The sequence below is a fragment of the Heterodontus francisci genome, chromosome 1 (genome assembly GCF_036365525.1).
Source record: "Heterodontus francisci isolate sHetFra1 chromosome 1, sHetFra1.hap1, whole genome shotgun sequence".
NCBI lineage: Eukaryota > Metazoa > Chordata > Chondrichthyes > Heterodontiformes > Heterodontidae > Heterodontus > Heterodontus francisci.
Genome location: NC_090371.1, coordinates 125832604 through 125853633, shown reverse-complemented (window position 1 = coordinate 125853633; position 21030 = coordinate 125832604). Strand labels below are relative to the sequence as shown.

At 41.6% G+C, this 21030-nt stretch overlaps 1 protein-coding gene across 7 annotated transcripts in view; it reads left to right on the top strand.

Moving 5' to 3' along the window:
• Window positions 1-21030, top strand: part of dcun1d4 (DCN1, defective in cullin neddylation 1, domain containing 4 (S. cerevisiae)) — an 82510-nt gene that overhangs the window by 36809 nt on the left and 24671 nt on the right. For 5 of the 7 annotated variants that reach the window (XR_010975382.1, XM_068035520.1, XM_068035529.1 and 2 more), the window contains 3 exons: window positions 13913-14030; window positions 18713-18807; window positions 19783-19853. Coding sequence is in view for 6 of the 7 variants with exons in the window: in XM_068035520.1 (XP_067891621.1) it covers window positions 13913-14030; window positions 18713-18807; window positions 19783-19853 (284 nt within the window). In the remaining variant the exon portion in view is untranslated. The remainder of the gene's footprint in view (window positions 1-13912; window positions 14031-18712; window positions 18808-19782; window positions 19854-21030) is intronic. The other 2 variants (XM_068035511.1, XM_068035542.1) reach the window with 1 other exon arrangement.

Sequence of the window (21030 nt, the reverse complement as noted above, 5' to 3'; positions counted from 1 at the left end):
GACATGCACTGCAAGGTCTCTCACTTCTTCTACCCTTCTCAATATCTTCCCGTTTATTGTGTATTTCCTTGAGTGGTCTGGAAAGAGTAAATAGGGAGATAGAAAGGATCGAGAATGAGAGGGCACAGATTTAAGGTATTGGCAAAAGAAGCAATGGCAACATGAGGAAAAGCTTTTTCATGCAGCTAGTGGTTAGGATCTGGCATACGCTATCAGAAAGTGTGGTGGAGGCAGGTTCAGTCGAGGCTTTCAAAAGGGAATTTGTTACCTGAAAAGGAAGAATGTACAGGGTTATGGGGAGAAGGCAAGGGAATGGCAGTAAGTGAACTGCTCACTCTGAGTTGGTGCAGATACAGTGGGCCGAATGGCCTCCCTTCTGTGCTGTAACAATTCTGTGATTCTGCAGTAGGACGAATTAAGGAGGTCACATACTACTTGTATAATAGTTCAAGTGGACTACAGGATCAAAGTGATCTAGGGGCAAGAATATATAAGTCTCAAAGTAGTGACATAGGTTAATATGGCCAATTTTTTCTAAGAAAGCCAAGTGAGCACTGGTGTTCATTTCTAGAGAGAGAGAGAGAATTGAAAAGCAGAGAAGTTGTTAAATTTTTTGTTTAATTCATTCATGGGATTTTGGGTGTCACTGTCCAGGCCAGCATTTATTGCCCATCCCTAATTGCCCTTGAGAAGGTGGTGGTGAGCTGCCTTCTTGAATCGCTGCAGTCCACTTGGCATAGGTACACCCACAGTGCTGTTAGGAAGGGAGTTCCAGGATTTTGACCCAGTGACAGTGAAGGAACGGCGATATAGTTCCAAGTCAGGATGGTGTGTGACTTGGAGGGGAACCTGCAGGTGGTGGTGTTCCCATGCATTTGCTGCCCTTGTCCTTCTAGTTGGTAGAGGTCATGGGTTTGGAAGATGCTGTCTAAGGAGCCGTGGTGCATTGCTGCAGTGCATCTTGTAGATGGTACACACTGCTGCCACTGTGCGTCGGTGGTGGAGGGAGTGAATGTTTGTGAATGGGGTGCCAATCAAGTGGGCTGCTTTGTCCTGGATGGTGTTGAGCTTCTTGAGTGTTGTTGGAGTTGCACCCATCCATGCAAGTGGAGTGTATTCCATCACACTCCTGACTTGTGCCTTGTAGATGGTGGACAGGCTTTGGGGAGTCAGGAAGTGAGTTACTCGCCTCAGGATTCCTAGTCTCTGACCTGCTGTTGTATCCACGGTAGTTATATGGCTACTCCAGTTCAGTTTCTGGTCAATGGTAGCCCCTAGGATGTTGATAGTGGGGGATTCAGTGATGGTAATGCCATTGAATGTCAAGGGGAGATGGTTAGATTCTCTCTTGTTGGAGATGGTCATTGCCCGGCACTTGTGTGGCGCGAATGTTACTTGCCACTTATCAGTCCAAGCCTGGATATTGTCCAGGTCTTGCTGCATTTCTACGCGGACTGCTTCAGTATCTGAGGAGTCATGAATGGTGCTGAACATTGTGCAATCATCAGCGAACATCCCCACTTCTGACCTTATGATTGAAGGAAGGTCATTGATGAAGCAGCTGAAGATGGTTGATGCCATACTCAGTCAAATGCTGCCTTGATGTCAAGGGCAGTCACTCTCACCTCACCTCTGGAGTTCAGCTCTTCTATCCATGTTTGAACCAAGGCTGTAATGAGGTCAGGGGCTGAGTGGTCCTGGCAGAACCCAAACTGAGCATCGCTGAGCAGGTTATTGCTAAGCAAGTGCTGCTTGATGGCACTGTTGATGACACCTTCCATCACTTTACTGCTGATTAAGAGTAGGCTGATCGGGCCGTAATTGTCCGGGTTGGACTTGTCCTGCTTTTTGTGTACAGGACATACCTGGGCAATTTTCCACATTGCAGGGTGGATGCCAATGTTGTAGCTGTACTGGAACAGCTTGGTTCGGGGCGCGGCAAGTTCTGGAGCACAGGTCTTCAGTACCATTGCCGGAATATTGTCAGGGCCCATAGCCTTTGAGGTATCCAGTGCATTCAGTTGTTCCTTGATATCACGCGGAGTGATTCGAATTGGCTGAAGTCTAGCATCTGTGACGCTGGGGACTTCTATTTGTATAGAATCTTGGTAAGACCAGATGTCGAATACAGTGAACAGTTCTGATTTCCATTGCTATAAAAAGGATACTGAAGCACTGGAGAAGGTACAAAAAAGATTCACTAGGTTGATACCAGAGCTGCGAGGATATAGTTATCAGAAAATGGTGAGCAGGCTGGGACTGTTCTTGAGAAAAGGGAAGGCTGAGGGGTGATCTGCTGGACGTCTTTAAGATTATGAAAAGGTTTGATAGGGTAGACGTAGAGAAAATGTTTCTTACTTGTGGGGGAGTCCAAAACTAGAGGTAATAAATATGACTAATAATTGCAGTCATGAATTCAGAAGAAAATCTTTACCTAAACAATAGTAAAAATGTGGAATGTACTACCACAAGGAGCAGTTCAGGCAAATGGCATAGATGTGTTTAAGGGGAGGCAAGACAATCACTTGAGGGAGAAAGGAATAGAAGGGTATGCAGTTCAAAATTCCAATGGCTCTGCCAATTTCTACTCTACATTGTTTGGACCTATTGAGTCTATTAAGAGTGCTTAGTGTCTTTCAACCTCATTCTTAGCTATTTCAACACCATTCACGGAGTATATTTTCCTTCCTATGTACAGTACTTTACACTTGCCTGCATTAAATGTCATTGATCGTTGTTTGACACGTCAATGTTGTTTAGCTCATTCTGTAATTTCTGGACCATCTCCTTGATTCCTCTCCCCCGCCAAGTTTGGCATTAACTGTAAATGTAATCAGTTTGCATTGAGTTTCTGAATACAAGTCATTGATGTAAATTAAAAACAGCAGTGATTTGAATTGATTCTTGGGGTCACCCCACTCATTACTTCTCTGCCCCACTCCACACCCCCCCATCTCCACTGAGACTTTCCCATCAAAGTGGTACCTGTTGTTTTCCACCTTGTGGATGAAAATTAACCAAAGTATAATTCCCTTAATCCTCACATCTTTCAGCTTAAGGTTGTCAGAGGCCTGTCATTTGTAGTACTCTGAGTTCCCCAGGACAGCACTCTGGCCGAATAATCTGTAGTTGCTTCATCAATGACTGTCCCTCATTCATAAAGGCAAGAGTGGTAGTCTTCGCTGGCAATTCATGTTAAGCGATATCTATGACTCCCAAAATAGAATGGCCCATGCAAACTACAGCAGCACCTCAACAATAACATCCATGCTTGGACTGATGAGTGGCAGGCAACATTTGCGCATGCGCAGCAGCATGAAGCGGGAGACCGTCGCGAGCGTGGCTGCTGAAGCTGCCGTTCTACATTGAATTACAGCAGCCACCCGAGACAGTTTGGTGGGGGTGGGGGGGGGGGGGGGTGGGTAGGGTGTGTGGGGAGGGATCCTAGAACCAACAGGTGGGAAGGCCATATTGCATTGAGAATTGAGCCAGATTTAGTTAACAGTCTAATGGTGCATGAACACTTATTAAATAGTGGTCATAATATGATCGAGTTCAATGTAGTGTTTGTACGGAAGGACTGCAAAACAGCTGTTAAGATTCTACATTTAGGGAAGGATGACTTCAATGAGATGAGACAGAGTCTGTTCACAGCAACAGATTACACAAAGATAGGCACCATTGTAAGCAGTAGATGGATGCATTAACTTACAAAGATATTAATAGATTAAGTGGGCAAAACAGTGGCAAGTGTAAGCAAATGTGAGGTCATCTATTTTGGACCTAAAAAAGGACAGAACCGGATACTTTCTAAATGAAAAGGTAAAAACACTGGTCCAAAGAAACTTGGGGGTCCATGAACATAGAAACATAGAAAAAATAGGAGCAGGAGTAGACCATTTGGCCCTTTGAGCCTGCACTGCCATTCAATACGATAATGGCTGATCATTCAAACTTAGTACCCTGTTCCCACTTTCTCCCCATATCCCTTGATCCCTTTAGCCCTAAGAACTATATCTTACTCTTTCTTGAATATATTTAATGATTTTGCCTCAATTGTTTTCTGTGGTAGAGAATTCCACAGGTTCACCACTCTCTGGGTGAAGAAATCCCTCCTCATCTCAGTCCTAAATGGCTTACCCCTTATCCTTAGACTGTGACCCCTGGTCCTGGACTCCCCTGCTGTTGGGAACATCCTTCCTGCATCTAGATTGTCCAGTCCTGTTAGAATTTTGTAGGTTTCTATGAGATCCCCTCTCATTGTTCTAAACTCTAACGAATACGAGCCTAATTGACCCAATCTCTCTTCATTCGTCAGTCCTACCATCCCAGGAATCAGTTTGGTGAACCTTCACTGCACTCTCTCCATAGCAAGAACATCCTTCCAAAACTGCACACAATACTCCAAGATGTGGTCTCACCAAAGCTTTGTATAATTGCAGCAAGACATCCTTGCTCCTGGATTCTAATCCTCTCGCTATGAAGGCCAACATACCATTTGCCGCCTTAACTGCCTGCTGCACCTGCATGCTTACTTTCAGCGACTGGTGCACAAGGACACCCAGGTCTTGCTGCACCTCCCCCTTTCCCAATCTATTGTCGTTCAGGTAATCTGCCTTTTTGTTTTTCAAAAGTGGATCAAAGTGGATAACCTCACATTTGCCCACATTATACTGCATCTGCCATGTATTTGCCCACTCACTCAACCTGTCCAAATCGCACTCTAGTTTTTCTGCATCCTCCTCACAGCTCACACTGCCACCCAGCTTTGTGTCTGCAAACTTGTATATATTACATTTAATTCCCTCATCTATATCATTAATATATATTGTGAATAGCTGGGGTCCTAGCACTGATCCCTGTGGTACCCCACTAGTCACTGCTTGCCCCTCGGAAAAAGACCTGTTTATTCCTACTCTTTGCTTCCTGTCTGCCAACCAGTTCTCTATCCATGTCAGTATCTTGCCTCCAATTCCATATGCTTTAATTTTGCATGCTAATTTCTTATGTGGGACCTTATCGAAAGCTTTCTGAAAGTCCAAATATACCACATCCACTGGTTCTCCCTTATCTATTCTACTAGTTACATCCTCAAAAAATTCCAGTAGATTTGTCAAGCATGATTTCCCTTTCATAAATCCATGCTGACTTTGTCCGATCCTGTCTTTGTTTTCCAAGTGCTCTGCCATAATGTCTTTTATAATGGGTTCTAGCATTTTCTGCTACTGATGTCAGGCTAACCAGTCTATAATTCTCTGTTTTCTCTCTACCTCCTTTTTTAAATAGTAGGGTTACATTAGTCACACTCCAATCCATTGGAACTGTTCCAGAGTCTATAGAAAAATGACCAGCAATGCATCTACTATTTCTAGGGCCACTTCTTTAAGTACTCTGGGATGTTCATTATCAGGCCCTGGGATTTGCCGGCCTTCAATCCCATCAATTTCCCTAACACCATTTCTCTACTAATACTGATTTCATACAGTTCCTCCTTCTCACTAGACCCTATGTTCCCCAGCATTTCTGGGAGGTAATTTGTGTCCTCCTTTTGTGAAGACGGAACCAAAGTATGCATTTAATTGGTCTGCCATTTCTGTGTTCCCCATTATAAATTTCCCTGTTTCTGACTGTAAGGGACCCACATTAGTCTTCACTAATCTTTTTCTCTTCACATATCTATAGAAGCTTTTACGGTCAGTTTTATGTTCTATGCAAGCTTACTTTCATACTCTATTTTCCCCTTCTTAATCAATCCCTTGGTCCTCCTTTCCTGAATTCTAAACTGTTCCGAATCCTCAGGTTTGCTGCTTGTTCTGGACATTTTATATTTCTCCTCCTTGGATCTAATACTAACCCTAATTTGTTTTGTAAGCCACGGTTGAACCACCCTTCCAGACAGGAATGAACAATTGTTGTAATTCATCCATGCGCTCTTTAAATGCTAACCATTGCCTATCTACCATTAACTAATGTTCCCCAATCTATCATAGCCAACTTGCGCCTCATACCTTCAGAGTTTCCTTTATTTAGATTCAGGAGCCTAGTCTCGGAATCAACTCTCTCACTCTCCATCTTAATGAAGAATTCTTCATCATGTTATGGTCGCTGTTCCGCAAGGGACCCGGCACTACAAGATTGTTAACTAATCCTTTCTAAGTACACAATAGCCAGTCTAGGATGGACTGTTTTCTAGTTGGTTCCTCTACATATTGGTCCAAACAACCATCACGTACGCACTCCAGGAATTCCTCCTCTACAGTATTATTGCTAATTTGGTTTGCCCAATCTATATGTAGATTACTGTCACCCATAATTACAGTTGCACCCTTATTGCATGCATCTCTAATGTCCTGTTTAATGCCATCCTCTACATCACCACTGCTGTTTGGGTGTCTACATACAACCTCCACCAAAGTTTTCTGCCCCTTGGTGTTTCTTAGCTCCACCCATGCAGATTCCACATCAGGATTCTCTGAGCTAATATCCTTCCTCACTATTGTATTGATTTCCTCTTTTGCTAACAACACTACTCCACCTCCTTTCCCTTTTTGCCTTTCCTTCCTAAATATTGAATACCCTTGGATATTTAGTTCCCATCCTTGGTCACCCTGCAGCCGTGTAGTCGCAACTATATCGTGTCCATTTGCATCTGTTTGCGCGGCTAATTCGCCTACCTTATTGCGAATACTCCCCGCATTGAGACACAATACCTTTAGGCTTGTCTTTTTAACATTCTTAGTGATCTTAGCATTATTTCGCATTATGGCCCTATTTGTTTCTTGCCCTTGATTTCTATGCCTGACACTTTTGCCTTTTTGTTTCCTGTCTTTCGTTTCTATCCTTGTTTCCTCCTCCTCAGTCTCCCTGCTCAGGTTCCCATACCCCTGCCATTCTAGTTTAAATCCTCCCCAACAGCACTAGCAAACGCCCCCACGAGGACATTGGTTCCAGTCCTGCCTGGGTGTAACCCGTCCCGCTTGTACAGGTCCCACCTTCCCCAGGAATCTAAATCCCTCCCTCCTGCACCATTTCTCCAGCCACATCTGGTCTATTCTTCTGTTCCTGTACTCACTATCATGTGGCACAAGAAGTAATCCTGAGATTACTACCTTTTGACGTCCTGCTTTTTAATTTAGCTCCTAACTCCTTAAATTCATCTTGCACGACCTCATCCCTTTTTCTACCTATGTCGTTGGTACCAGCATGTACCACGACCACTTGCAGTTCACCCTCCCCCTTCAGAATGTCTTGCAGCCGCTCCGAGACATCCTTGACCCAAACACCAGGGAGGCAACATACCATCCTGGAGTCTCGTTTATGGCCACAGAAACACCTGTCTGTTCCCCTTACAATTGAATCTCATCACTAAGGCTATCAAAGTTTTTTTCACCCCCTGCTGTGCAGCAGAGCCATTTGTGGTGCCACGAACTTGGCTGTTGCTGCTTTCCCCTGGGAGGCTGCCCCCCCCCCCCCCCACTGCCAAAGTATCCAAAGCGGTATATCTGTTTGAGAGGGGGATGGCCACAGGGGACTCCAGAACCTACTACCCTTCCTGGTGGTCACCCATCCCTTTTCTGCCTCCGCAGCCATTACCTGCAGTGTAATCACCTCGCTAAACGTGCTATCCACGACGTCCTCAGCATCACGGGTGCTCCACAGCGAATCCACCCGCAGCTGCAGCTCCATAATGCAGGTAGACAGTAGCTGCAGATGGATACACTTCCTGCACACATGGTCGACAGGGACACTTCCAGTGTCCTTGATTTCCCACATAGCGTAGGAGGAGCATATCACGGGTGTGAGCGCTCCTGCCATGACTTGCCCTTAGATTATTTAGTTACTCCCTATAAAAAATACTAATTACAGTAGGGGTCTTGTTCTACTCCAAACTCTACCCACTAGATCATTAAAATATCATGAACTGGTGTAGGAAATAATCAAGGCTAATTGAATGTTACCCTTTATATCTGGTCTAGTGTACAAGGGGGTAAAAGTTATGCTACAGTCATACAAAGCCCTGGTTAGACCAGACCTGAAGTGCTGTGAGCAGTTCTGGGCACCACACCTTAGGAAGGATAGATTGGCCTTGGAGGGAGAGCAATGTAGAATTGCCAAAATGATACCTGGACACCAAGGGTTAAAAGATGAGGAGAGATTACATAATCTTGAGTTCTCTTCCCTGGAATTTAGAAAGTTAAGGGATGATTTGATTGAAGTTTTCAAGATATTAGAGGGAACAGATATGATAGGGAAACTATTTCCACTGGCCTTGCAACCTAGTACTAGGTCCATAATCTAAAAAAAACTAGAGCCAGTCCTTTTCGGAGTGAAGTGAGGAAACACTTCTACGCACAGAGGGTGGTAGAAGTTTGGAACTCTCTTCCACAAACGTCAGTTGATGCTAGGTCAATTATTAATTTTGAATATGAGAAAGGTATTGGATAGACGCAAAGGTGAGAATATAGTATTTGGGTCAGTTCAGCCATGCTCTCGCTCACTACATGACAGATCAGGCTTAAGTGGCCTACTCCTGTTCCTGTATTCCTATGAGTTCACTTGATTGGTGCTCCCACTGCTGGACTCTATCCTGCCCCTGCACCACATAGACAACTGAAGTTGTACATGTACGAATTACAACAATTTACCAAATTTGCTTTGACTGCAACTTTGAACCATGTGCCTTGATCACCAAGAAGCACAACCAACAATATCATTTGGATCGAGTTATGAAATAATAGAGACACCATTACACAACTGGGTGTATTGTATAGGCCACCAGCTAGTGAGAAAGATATAAAAGAGAACATTTGCAGGGAAATTAGAGAGGTGTAAGAACTATAGAGAAGGGGGAAGCGGTGGTGTAGTGGTAATGTCACTGTACTAATAATCCAGAGCACAGGCTAATGCCCTGGGGACATGAGTTCGAATCCCACCATGGCAGATGGTGAGATTTGAATTCAGTTAATAAATCTTGAATTAGTCTAATGCTGACCATGAAACCATTGTCGATTGTTGTAAAAGCCCATCTGGTTCACCAATGTCCTCAAAGGAAGGAAATCTGCTGTCCTTACCTGATCTGGCCTACATATGACACCAGACCCACAGCAATGTGGTTGACTCTTAAATGCCCTCTGAAATGGCCTAGCAAGCCACTTGGTTCAAGGGCAGTTAGGGTTGGGCAATAAATGCTGGCCTAGCCAGCGACGCCGACATCCCACAAATGAATTTTTAAAAAAAGTAATAGGGGACTTTATTGCTATCTCAGTTTATATTAGAGTAAGTAGTTTTTTTTAAAAAAAGGCAGAGAGAATAAAGAGTTTCTGAAGTGTGTTCAGGAGAATTTTCTTGATCTGTATATTTCCAGCCCATCAAGGAAGGGGAGCCATTGCTGGATCTGGTTCTGAGGATTGAGGTGGGTCAAGTGGATCAAGTGTCAGGGGAACATTGATCATAGTATCATAAGGTTTAGGTTATCTGTGGAAAAGGATAAGGCGCAATCCAGAGTAAAAATATTTTATTGGAGGAAAGCTAATTTCAGTGGGGTGAGAACAGATCTGTCCCTGGTAAATTGGAATTGAAGATTGGCAGGTAAAACTGTAACTGAACAATGGGCTGCTGTTAAAGAGGAGATGCTTGGTACAGTCGAGGTACATTCCTACGAGGGGGCAAGGTAGGACAACCAAAGCCAGAGCTCCTTGGATGATAGAAGAGAGAATAAGATGAAACTGAGAAAGAGTGCGTGTGTGGCATGTTGGGCAGATCGTACGTGAGAGAGCCAGGCTGAATATAGAAAGTTCAGAGGGGAAGTGTAAAAGGAGATGAGAGGCAGAGAGAGAGAGTATAAGAAGAGACTGGCAGCTAACATAAAAGGGAATAAAGAGTCTTCTATAGGTGTATAAATAGTAAAAAGTTAGTAAGAGGAGGGGTGGGGCTAATTAGGGACCAAAAATTGGGTTCTATGCAAATAGCATGGCTGAGGTACTAAATGAGCACTTTGCATTGTCTTTCTCAAGGAAGAAGATGCTGCAGAAGTCATAGTGAAGAGGAGGTAGTTGAGACACTGGATGGGCTAAACTTTGATAAAGAGGAGGTATTAGAAAAGCTGGTTGTACTTGAAGTTGATAAGTCACCAGGACTGGATGGGATGTATACAAGGATACTGAGGGGAGCAAGGGAGGAAATTGTGGAGGCACTGGTCATAATCTTCTAATCCTCCTTAGATACAGGGGTTGTACCAGAGGACTGGAGAATTGCAATGTTACACCCTTGTTCAAAAAAGGGTGTCAGGACAAGCCCAGCTACTACAGGTCAGTCAGTTCCACCTTGGTGGTGGAAAATCTTTTAGGAAAAAAAACCCAAGACAAAATTAACAGTCACTAGGACAAGTGTAGATTAAATGAGGAAAACTGGCACAGATTTGTTAAAGGCAAATCTTGTTCCCTTAACTTTAGAAAAAGGTAATGTGTATGTGGACTTCCAAAAGGTGTTTGATAAAGTGCCACATAACAGACTTTTCAGAAAAATTTAAGCCCGTGCAATAAAAGGGACAGTGGCAGCATGCGTATGAGGTTGACTGAGTGAAGGGAAACAGAGAGTAGTGGTGACTGGGGTAGGTATACAGTGGAGTTCCCCAGGGGCCAGTATGAGGACCATGCTTTTATTTATGGGCACAATTACAAAATTTGCAGATGGCACAAAACTTGGAAGTTTAGTGAACTGTGAGAAGGATAGTGATCAACTTCAAGAGGGCAGAGATGAGGCTGAGGGAATGGGCGGACACGTGGCAATTGAAATTTAATGCAGACTGAAGTGATGCACTTTGATAGGAACAATGAGGAAAGGCAATATAAACTAAAGAGTATAGTTCTAAAGTTGGGTGAAGGAACAGGGTGACCTCTGGTATTATGTGCACAAATTGTTGAAGGTGGCAAGGTAGCTTGAGAAAGTGGATAAAAAGGCATATGGGGATCCTGGGCTTTGTAATTCGAGACATAGAGTACAAAAGTAAGGAAGTTATGATGAGCCTTTATAAGACTGGTTTAGCCTCAACTGGAATATCTTCTCCAATTCTGTGCACCGCACTTTAGCAAGCATGTCAAGGCTTTAGATAGGACGCAGAAAAGATTTACGAGAATTTATGTCACCGTCTCTTGCAGAGAGCCAACATGGACACAATGGCTGAATTGTCTTCTGTGCTGGAATCATAGAATAGTTGCATCATGGGAATCCATACCTTCGAAGCTCTCCTTCCAGTCACAAGGGCACTAGTTGTTGAATCACTGTTCTGGAATCTCCAACCTTGCACCATTAACACCATCTCTACAATTATGGAGAAGGCACACTGTCAGGGCCACTAGAGATGAGCAATATATGTGGCCTTGCCAGCATTTCCTATATCCTAGGAATAAATTGTAAGAAAAGAGGTATTCAAAACTAAATGGTGTGAAAATCCGTTTCCAAATGCTTGTTCACTGTTGTGAAAAGGTATGTTGGGTCAGGTAGTATCTGTGGAGAAAGTAACAGTGTTAATGTTTCAGTTTGATAACCTTTCATCAGAACTGGAAGATTTGGAGATGAATCGCTTTTAAGCAAGTACAGAACCAGGGAAAAGATGGGAGGAAAAGAACAAATAGAAGAAGTCTGTGATGGGTAGGAGTGATTTAACTGAAATAAGTGACGTTGCAAGGCAAAAGTAGGTGATAATGAGAAGTATAGCAACAAAAGATGGGTGCAGAGGAAGTGCAGCAGAATGGTAGAGGGAGAGGAAAGCATGGAAAATCAGGCAAAGAGGAGATTCATGTAACCTGTGAATGTGGCAGAAGAAAGGTATGTAGAGCCAAGGGTGCAGATCAACCTGCTGGTCGTGTATTGATGGGGTAGCCCCAACCCAAGCATCAGACCACAGCACCTTCACTTGCAATGGCTCTGGTTCTCTGCAGCACCTGCTGTCGAGAAAAAATGAGTTTACCCGTTGGAGGATATACTTGCTGTATGGATATTGTCAGCTTTCATATTTCTTGTTTGTATCGTTTACTTTGCACATCACTTTGAAAAGCAATATCATTAGCAGCTATCTTAAAAGTAAATGCTTGCAAAGAATTGTTGAATGATTTTAATATTCAGGGTTACTGGTTCCTTTTATAATTGTTAATTAAGTTCCGTTTATATATTTGGGAGACGTTTCACTTATAGCAGCGTTGTCCAACCTTTTCGTGTAGGGGCCACATTACAATTTTTGTCTTACATGGGCTGGTGAGACAATTTTGGAAAGCGAGGCATTAAAAACTTATCTTTAGTATTAATCAAAACAACAAATGTTCATTTTTGAGAAGAAGCTTTAAATGAAGACTAATTCATTGACTTACTTTCCTGTCATTATGTTGAACACTCATTTTAGTGAGAGAACTCTCTTTTATTTGCTTGCACAATTAGTCAGAGTTTGCCTGCACACTTGTAGTAATGCGGAGTATTCTTGATATATGTCCACTCTGTCCCTCCCACCACCTCTTTTTTCCCCCCCCCCCTCCACCGTCTCCCTCCCTCCCTCTTTCCCCCCCCCCGCCGTCTCCCTGCCCCCAACAGTCTGTGTCTCGATCTCTCTCGCTTGCTCTCAGTCTCTCCCGCGCTCCCCCACTGCCCGCCCCACCAGTTTTTATTTTAAACTTCGAGTTGGGTTTTACAGCTAGCAGGTGCTGTCATCGGGACCGGCCATCTCCCAACTTTGGACAGATTCAGAGTTTTCCGGTGGGCTTTCACAACTGCCAGAAATCCCTGAATTGGTCCAAAATTCAGAAACTACTGTTCCTGCTCCGAGCATCCGTCAGCTATGCTTTTAAAGCCGGTCTGCAAGAATAAGACTGTGGAAATTTCTCCTCTCCAGTCACTGACCCCTGGCGAGGATGAGGAATGGCTCGGGTGCAGTTTACATCTGCGGGCCGGATGGATACCTTTGGCAGGCCGGATCCTGGCCCATGATCCCTATGCTGGACAGCCCTGACTTAGTCATTAATGCTGATATTTATGCAGAAAGTGCTCTTCCCTTGGAAAAAGTTGGATTCTTCGTAACATTTTTTGTTGTAAAATGATGACTTCTTCTAACCCACGCCCTCCAAGTCATTGTCATCAACCTACATGATATGTATGCCAGCTGCTCTGATGAAAGGGCACCGACCTGAAAGGTTAACTGTTTTTCTCTCCACAGGCGCTGCTTGACCTGCTGAGTATTTCCCGCATTTTCTGTTTTTGTTTGATTTCCAACATCCACAGTATTTTGCCTTTGTCTCAAACAAAGGTACAAAAGTAGCAGAGGCCTACTCCCCTTGTCCGCACCAATATTTATCCCTTGACCAACATCACTAAAACAGATTATCTATTTGTGTATCTTTGGCACAGGCAAGGTGGCCAATTGACCTCCGATATTGTGATTCTTTGATGTCATTGCTGTTTGTGGGACCTTGCTGTGTGCAGATTGGCTTCTGTGATTCCCTGCATTACAGCAGTGACTACAATTCAAAGTACTTAATTAGTTGTAAAGCACTTTGAGATATCCTGAGGTTGTGAGACACTGTGTAAATACAAGCTGCTTCCTTTCTTTTTTCTAATTGCACTTTGCTGCGAGTTGCCATTATAGCTGCCTGATAGATCAAGCCAATGCCCTGGATAAAAATTAACTATTGAATATATGCTGTTTTCTCAAAGAAAAAGTCTGAAATTCCATTCATACTTGAATGTTCTTCTACTTTGAAATGTTGAGCAGTATACGTCTGGAATAATCACTTCTTTCAAATTAACCACTTGTAAATTATTCCATGTGTATAATCTTGCTCTTGGGGATATCAAATACTTTAAATATTGGTGTGTTTGTGTATATATACATGTATGGTGGTTATTTGTATTTATAATTTTTATTCAGGAAATCTTCGGTCTTGCAGTTGCACCTCCGAGTGCTGTAACAAGGGAATGCCACCCAGGAAAAAGAGGAGACCCACAGTCGCAGATGATCTGACAGCTAAAAAAAGCAGGCATGATGGGTATGTTTTTACTTTTGTGAAAAGAATGAAAGCTGGATATCCCCAACAATTCTGTGTAAAACTGTTGTTAAACACTTGACGTCTTCTCACAAATTGGTAGGTTATTGGGAAAAAATGATCTTGTGGTAGAACTCTGTTTCCTTGCTGCCTCGAAACTTTGCAGCTTGGTCTTGTAAATTGAAATAAATCACATTAATTTTATTGGTTGGCTTTAATTATGTGTAGTATATTTTACAACCTTGCTGAACTTCTTCGAATCTTTCCCAGTCACTTGTGTGAAAATAATTTTCCCACTTCCTCGTAAATCTCAAGGAATTTTGGCAGTTAAATGTTTTACCGCTCTGATGCATATAATGCAAAGAAAGGTAATGAATTATGTCTGTCATCAAATGAACTGGGCTGTAGAAGCATGTAGGAGGAATTAAAGCTAAAGATACTGCTTCAATTCCATTAGGGAGAAGTGAGCACCCAGTTAATGCCAGAAGACTAATTTCTTCATGTTACAAGATAGATGTGGGGTGATTGATCCTTTATTACAATTCAAGAGTGTATGTGTGTATGTATGTATGTGTGTGTATAATGTAGAAGCCAAATAATCAAATGATGCAAGAAGTGTCTGAATAATCAGTCACTGCGCTTCGTGTTTTTTTTTCTCAAAAGAAAATGTGCTATCTGCATGTGCATTTGCTTCTCATGAAGTGGAGGTCTGAGCTAAAGCTCAGGCATGTCTCACCTTAAACTATAGCAGAAGTACACCAACCTCTCCATGCTTCATTGTTTTTTAAAACTGCAAATGACCATGTTCAGTTTTTTTTCTTCCATCATCTTTCATGTTGATCTGAGAGAAAACCTTATTTAGTGAAATTTTTTTTTTATTTAACTCTTGACTGGCGACTAGTCAATTATATTTTGATTTTTTTTTTGTTTGTGGAAAAGCAACTCAGCATCTTTATATACTCTGTGATAGAAATTTTTTCTCCATTGTCACAATTAGAACATATTGAAAACTTATTTATCCCTTTGTTTGAATTAATTTTACTTGCTTTCATTAGGGAAAAACACTTCAAAAGATTTGTCGCTTTCATTTTGAAGCAGAGGTGATCTGTCAAACATTGTGCAAGTTTGAGTGGAAAACCTCAAACTAACATTAATCGGCATGAGTTATCAGGGAAGATTTGAAGCAGACAATATAAGCATGTTTAAGGGGATTGGATGCATTTCCAGGAAGAAATTTGAGTGATCGAAGCTGACTAATTGAGTTGATCTATCAAATGGACAGTAAAATAAAAGCAAAATACTGCGGATGCTGGAAATCTGAAATAAAAACAAGAAATGCTGGAACCACTCAGCAGGTCTGGCAGCATCTGTGGAAAGAGAAGCAGAGTTAACTTTTCGGGTCAGTGATCCTTCTTCGGAACTAGCAAATATTAGAAACGTCAAAGGTTATAAGCAAGTGAGCTGGGGGTGGGGCAAGAGATAACAAAGGAGAAGGTGTAGATTGGACAAGGCCACATAGCTGACCAAGGGGTCATGGAGCAAAGGCACACAATATGTTAATGGTGTGTTGGAAGACAAAGCATTAGTACAGATAGGGTGTTAACGAACTGAAGATTGAACAGCAGCAAGTACAAATGTGAAAAAGAACAGTGGGTAAGCAAACTGCCATTTCAACACTTCGCTCTCATGCTCACATATCTATCCTGGGCTTGCTGCAGTGTTCCACTGAACATCAACGCAAGCTCGAGGAACAGCATCTCATTTTCTGATTAGGCACACTACAGCCTGCCAGACTGAACATTGAGTTCAATAATTTCAGAGCATGATGGGGCCCCCCATTTTACTTTTATTTTTAGTTATTCTTTTTTACAGTTTTTACAATTGTTTTTTCTTTTATTTATTTCATTTCATTGTAGTTTGTTCAGTTTGCTTACCCACTGGTTTTTTTCATGTTTGTACTTGGTGCTGTTCAATCTTCAGTTTGTTAACACCCTATCTGTACTAATGCTTTGTCTTCCAACACACCATTAACATATTGTTTGCCTTTGCTCCATGACCTCTTGGTCAGCTATGTGGCCTTGTCCTATCTACACCTTCTCCTTTATCTCTTGCCCCACCCCCGGCTCACTTGCTTATAACCTTTGACATTTCTAATATTTGCTAGTTCCGAAGAAGGGTCACTGACCCGACATGTTAACTCTGCTTCTCTTTCCACAGATGCTGCCAGATCTGCTGAGTGCTCCAGCATTTCTTGTTTTTATATCAAATGGACAGGCTTGTTTTCCTGTTCTTAAGTATTTTTGTTCTTTCAAAGTGTCATTGCTTGACTTTATTTGGAATGGTTGATGATGAGGGCTTATGCTGAAGATGCTGCCATTGGCACTATCATCAAACCTACCTGAGCCAAGCTTGAGAAAATAGGTATTCCCTTTTAGCCATCCAGTACAGGGGGACACAGAAGATATTGGTGCTTCTGTCTATGAGTAAATAAGCTCTTTTTCATCTCTTGCTTTTAGGCCACTGCTGAACCAACTGAAAGCTGAGGTCTGGACTTCGGACTGACATCTTTTTCATCCACTCCAGATACTTCAGTTCTTTGTTTTTAAAAAAAAAAAATTCTAGCCCTGTTGAGGGAGTAGTTTGACATTGTAAATTTGAGCTCTCTTTGATTCAGATAGTTACAGTCCAATTTTGAGTGAAGGATCATTTCAGCAGGTATACTTTTTAAACCAGCAGTGAATCCTCAGGTCTCACCCTTGTGGCTTTCTACTGTCTGACTCAAAAGCTTCATATTTGCATTTTATACCTGGACTTAAAGTTTGCGTCCTCATCACTTTATGGGCTACCTCTAGATACAATGGTCAAGTACCCAGAAGTTCCCATCAGAATCTTTTAACTTCAGTTTATGAAACGGGACTTAATTCTTGTGCACAAATCTGCACAGACTCCATTTCAGACAGCAGTTTCACGATATCAAGACTTCCCTCTTGATGCACAATGTATGTATGTATAATGCAATCTTTTATGCACTGTTTTTTGAAAGGAGGTTATAGAATTACATATGACCAAGAATATTGCTTTCAGCTTTTTCTACAGACTTATGGATGCTAATTGAAGAGTGAATGACTTAATTGATGCAGGCTGAAGAGTGAATGAGTGTTATGAAGTAAGATGCCATATGGGTGTCCCCTTTCCATACAGCGAAGGACTACAGTGCTAGATCTACAGAAACAAAACACTGTTTTTCATTTGCATTTACCTTGTTATCTTTGATATTACTTTCTTCAGCTCTGAATAGATTACACTGATAAGTGATAGTACTTTTAGACCCTTCTATTTCCCATTGGACTGCTGTATGATAAGTTCCCGCTAGCTTAGCTTGGTTTAGTAAACTTCTACAAATTGGTAAATTTTTATAATTGGTTATCTGATCCCTCAAAGCCGTTCAACCATCTCCAAGGCACAAGTTAGTGTGATGCAATACTCGCCTCTTCCCTATATAAGTGCAGCTGCAGCAATCGTCAAGAAACTTAGCACCATCCAGGATAGAGCTGTTCATTTGAATGGTACCCCTGCCACTGGACTCTATATAATATACTCCCTCCATCACTGATACACTGGCTGCAGTAGGTACTATCTACATGATATATTGCAGCAATGCACCAAGGTTACCTCAAACACCTCCCTCACATCTGGCCTCTAACACCAAGAAGAACAAGAGCAGCAACTACTTGTATTTACATTGCCCCTTATTGTAATATGTGTGAATGTGCTTCAGACAAGTGAAAAACGTGAATAGCAGAAGATTTGAAATAACTGAAGGTGTGGTTGAAGAGGTACATTTTGAGGATGCTTTTGAAGATTGCAAGAGGAATATCTTAGTGGAGAGGTTTAAGATAAAAGTGGAGTGTAAGACCAAGGTAACTGAAAGATTTACCACTGAAGATTGGAGTGGGAGAGGGGAAGAGGGGCAAAGAAAGTTAGTGTCAGAAGCAGAGGAGCTTCTGGTGTGAATGCTGGAAGCTGTAGTGGTAGAGGGAGACAAGGCCATAAAAAGAAATTGTAAACGAGAAGAAAGATTTTTAATGATATGCAGAGTCAATGGTGGTGTACGCATACAGGGTTAATAAGGAAATGGAACTTAATGTAGGACAAGATAGTAAGGTTTAGACAAGTTTGAGTCTATGTAGGGTCTAGGGACCACCCTACATGATGAAATTTAAATTCTGTTGAAATATCTTTTGCGATTAAATAAATTGGGTAGGGTGTGTGATGGACAGACAGTGAACAGTTTGTAGAAATGTTAGGCCAAATGGCTTTTCCTCATTTAGTATTACATTTTTTTTTTTCAGGACCGTGCTTTTTGGACCTTTTGGAGTTTAGTGTCTATTGACTCTGTCTCTATTTCACAGAGCTACTTTCCTAGGTAGATAGTGGTCCAGCACAGTTCCTGAGTCTACAATAGGCATTCTTGCTCTTGAGGAGTGACCTGTTGGGAAAACCTTTTACCCTGAGTGATGAAGCACTATTCATGCTCAGAAAATTTCCCACACCTAAGGACATATGCTTCCAAATTTTATAATTGATGTGGAAAATCAGGTAACTAGTAGCAAATAATTTAAGATAAATTGTTTACATTTGTATAAAAGTAGAAATGTTTAGTCTAATCTTTTTTTTTTCTATAGCACCATGTACAAGAAGCAAGACTCAACTAGGATGAAGCTTGAAGAGGAAGCGTTCTCCACCAAGCGATGCTTAGAGTGGTTCTATGAATATGCAGGTGTGTTGAAATGCTGGAGTTCAATGCTAACTGATCAACATGCCCCTAGGACAGTGGTTCTCAAACTGGAGTCCATGGAGACCTTCCAGGATTCCTGCAAAATAATCTCTAGCAGATGAGAGATAGAAGCACATGGGGGAAAGGGAAAGAAGAAAACAAGGCAAGCTTCCCACTTTTTGTATAAATTAAGGGTAGGTAGTGCTCGTCCTGCACGAGTAGCTGAATACTTGGCCGCCTTTGTGGTGATGGGAACCTCAGCTGCCCTTTTTTCAGCAGTGTGTCTCACATTTACTTTTACTTTTGGTGGGAGGATTGAGGAGGTTAGAGGCTAGCTATTGCTGTGATACTAGGATGCTTTCAATTTGAACTTGTGCAGTGAGTAAGTGCAATTATAATGCTGCATGGCTTGTTGAGCATTCCAGCATTTTCTGTTATCTCTTGTTGGCTTGATTCTTGTAATCATGGATATTATAGGGTATTATAATTTAGATTGGGGATCGTGATTATTGATCCATTTGAAAAGGGGTCCTTCAACCAAAAAAGTTCAGGAACCACCGCCCTAACAGTCCCTTGGCATGTTTGTTGGAGAGCATCTCCAATGCACCTATTTGCTTAAAAGTCAAATAGTTCTGAACCTGTTTAAATAGTAGGTTATTCTTTGCAAAAATGCACATGTATGCAACCAAGTTTAATTTTGTCCCAAAAATCCCTGAACTAATAGAAAAAATAATGTAAAACAGACTTTCCATGATGGACCTTTTGTCACTAAGTCCCAAATGGGCATAATGATTCAACTGTCTGTATCTGTACTATTTGAAAGTGCTGCTTAACATTAAACTGCTGATAGAGTATCACAAAGTTACGGCTATTTTTCATCAACAGTAATCTGAATTTGGAGAGGTTGCATCTTTAATGTCCTAAATAGCTATAGGGAAATATTGCAACAGAATACCTAAGTACTGTGCTATGTTGTAGGTAGTGATGATGTCATAGGCCCGGAAGACATGGAAAAATTCTGTGAAGACATTGGAGTTGAACCTGAAAATGTAAGTTCTTGTGGGGGGAAAAAAATCAGTAGTAAAACAGTGAGAAGATGCTTGATCTAACTAGACACTTACTAATTTTATTTTAAGCATTGCTGATGAATTTTTGTGTTAAATATAAATTATTTTTGTGTATATATTGTATGTGTGTATAATAATATATATAACTAGACTCTACTTTCTATAATTGTGAATTTAAATAATCTCTGGAGATAATACCAGAATCTTGAATATCTGTGTTTAGGCAGTCACTTTTCAGCACCTTAAAGAATTGAACATGAAGCTCAGATGGTCACAGGTACACAGCATAAGATGTACAACTAAAACTCTCCCAGTCTAGAAGACAAAGCAGTCTACTCAGATGGCTACACATCTGCTCCCTGGGAGTGAAGCTATGTCCTCTGTGGTCTGGAAACTGGCCTTATTTCTCCTGACTGACAAATACAAGCCAACCCTTCCAAGAGGGATAAAATTGCAGCCCACAAATGTGTTTGTGCAAGTTATTCAAATAAGGATAAATAATGTGCAGCTTCTGCAGGAAAGCTGCATCCATAGATGGGTACTCAGTAAATATGCTTGGTGCTGACATTGAAGCAAATCAACAGTCCCTATATAGTAGCAGCCAGCTGTTATGTTTGTATTTGTCTTTCTTTTGCCTACTCCAGTCACAAAATTACATAGAGATAACAACATGGAAACAGCCCATTAAACTCAACACAAACATTTAATGTTTATCCTCCACACCAGCAATAGTCCTAATCTTAAGTACCTATCCTGTTTCCAATTTTTATTCTGCCTTTTCCTTCAATTACAGATATATCTAATTGTATTAAGTCTATTATAATTGTAGAATGGGAGTTCCAAGAGACTAGAAAAGTTTGAGAGGGAACTGAGTGTTCAAGTGCAACCAAACAACAGTATACTAATAATAAATAGTTGTAAACCTGGACCTTTTTCTCCCCCAATCTCTCCCTTCTAACCCCTGCCCCCATTAAATGAATCTCCTTTACAATCAAATCAGTTTATTTAAAAAATCAATTACCCGTTTCTCCTTTCCATTTGACTTTTTTAATAATCTAAGGTATAGTGAGGACTAATGTTCGAGACATGGCTGGGAAATGTTGTTGAGCCTGTCTACACTGAGCCTGTAACACCTAAAGATAATCATTAATCCAAGATG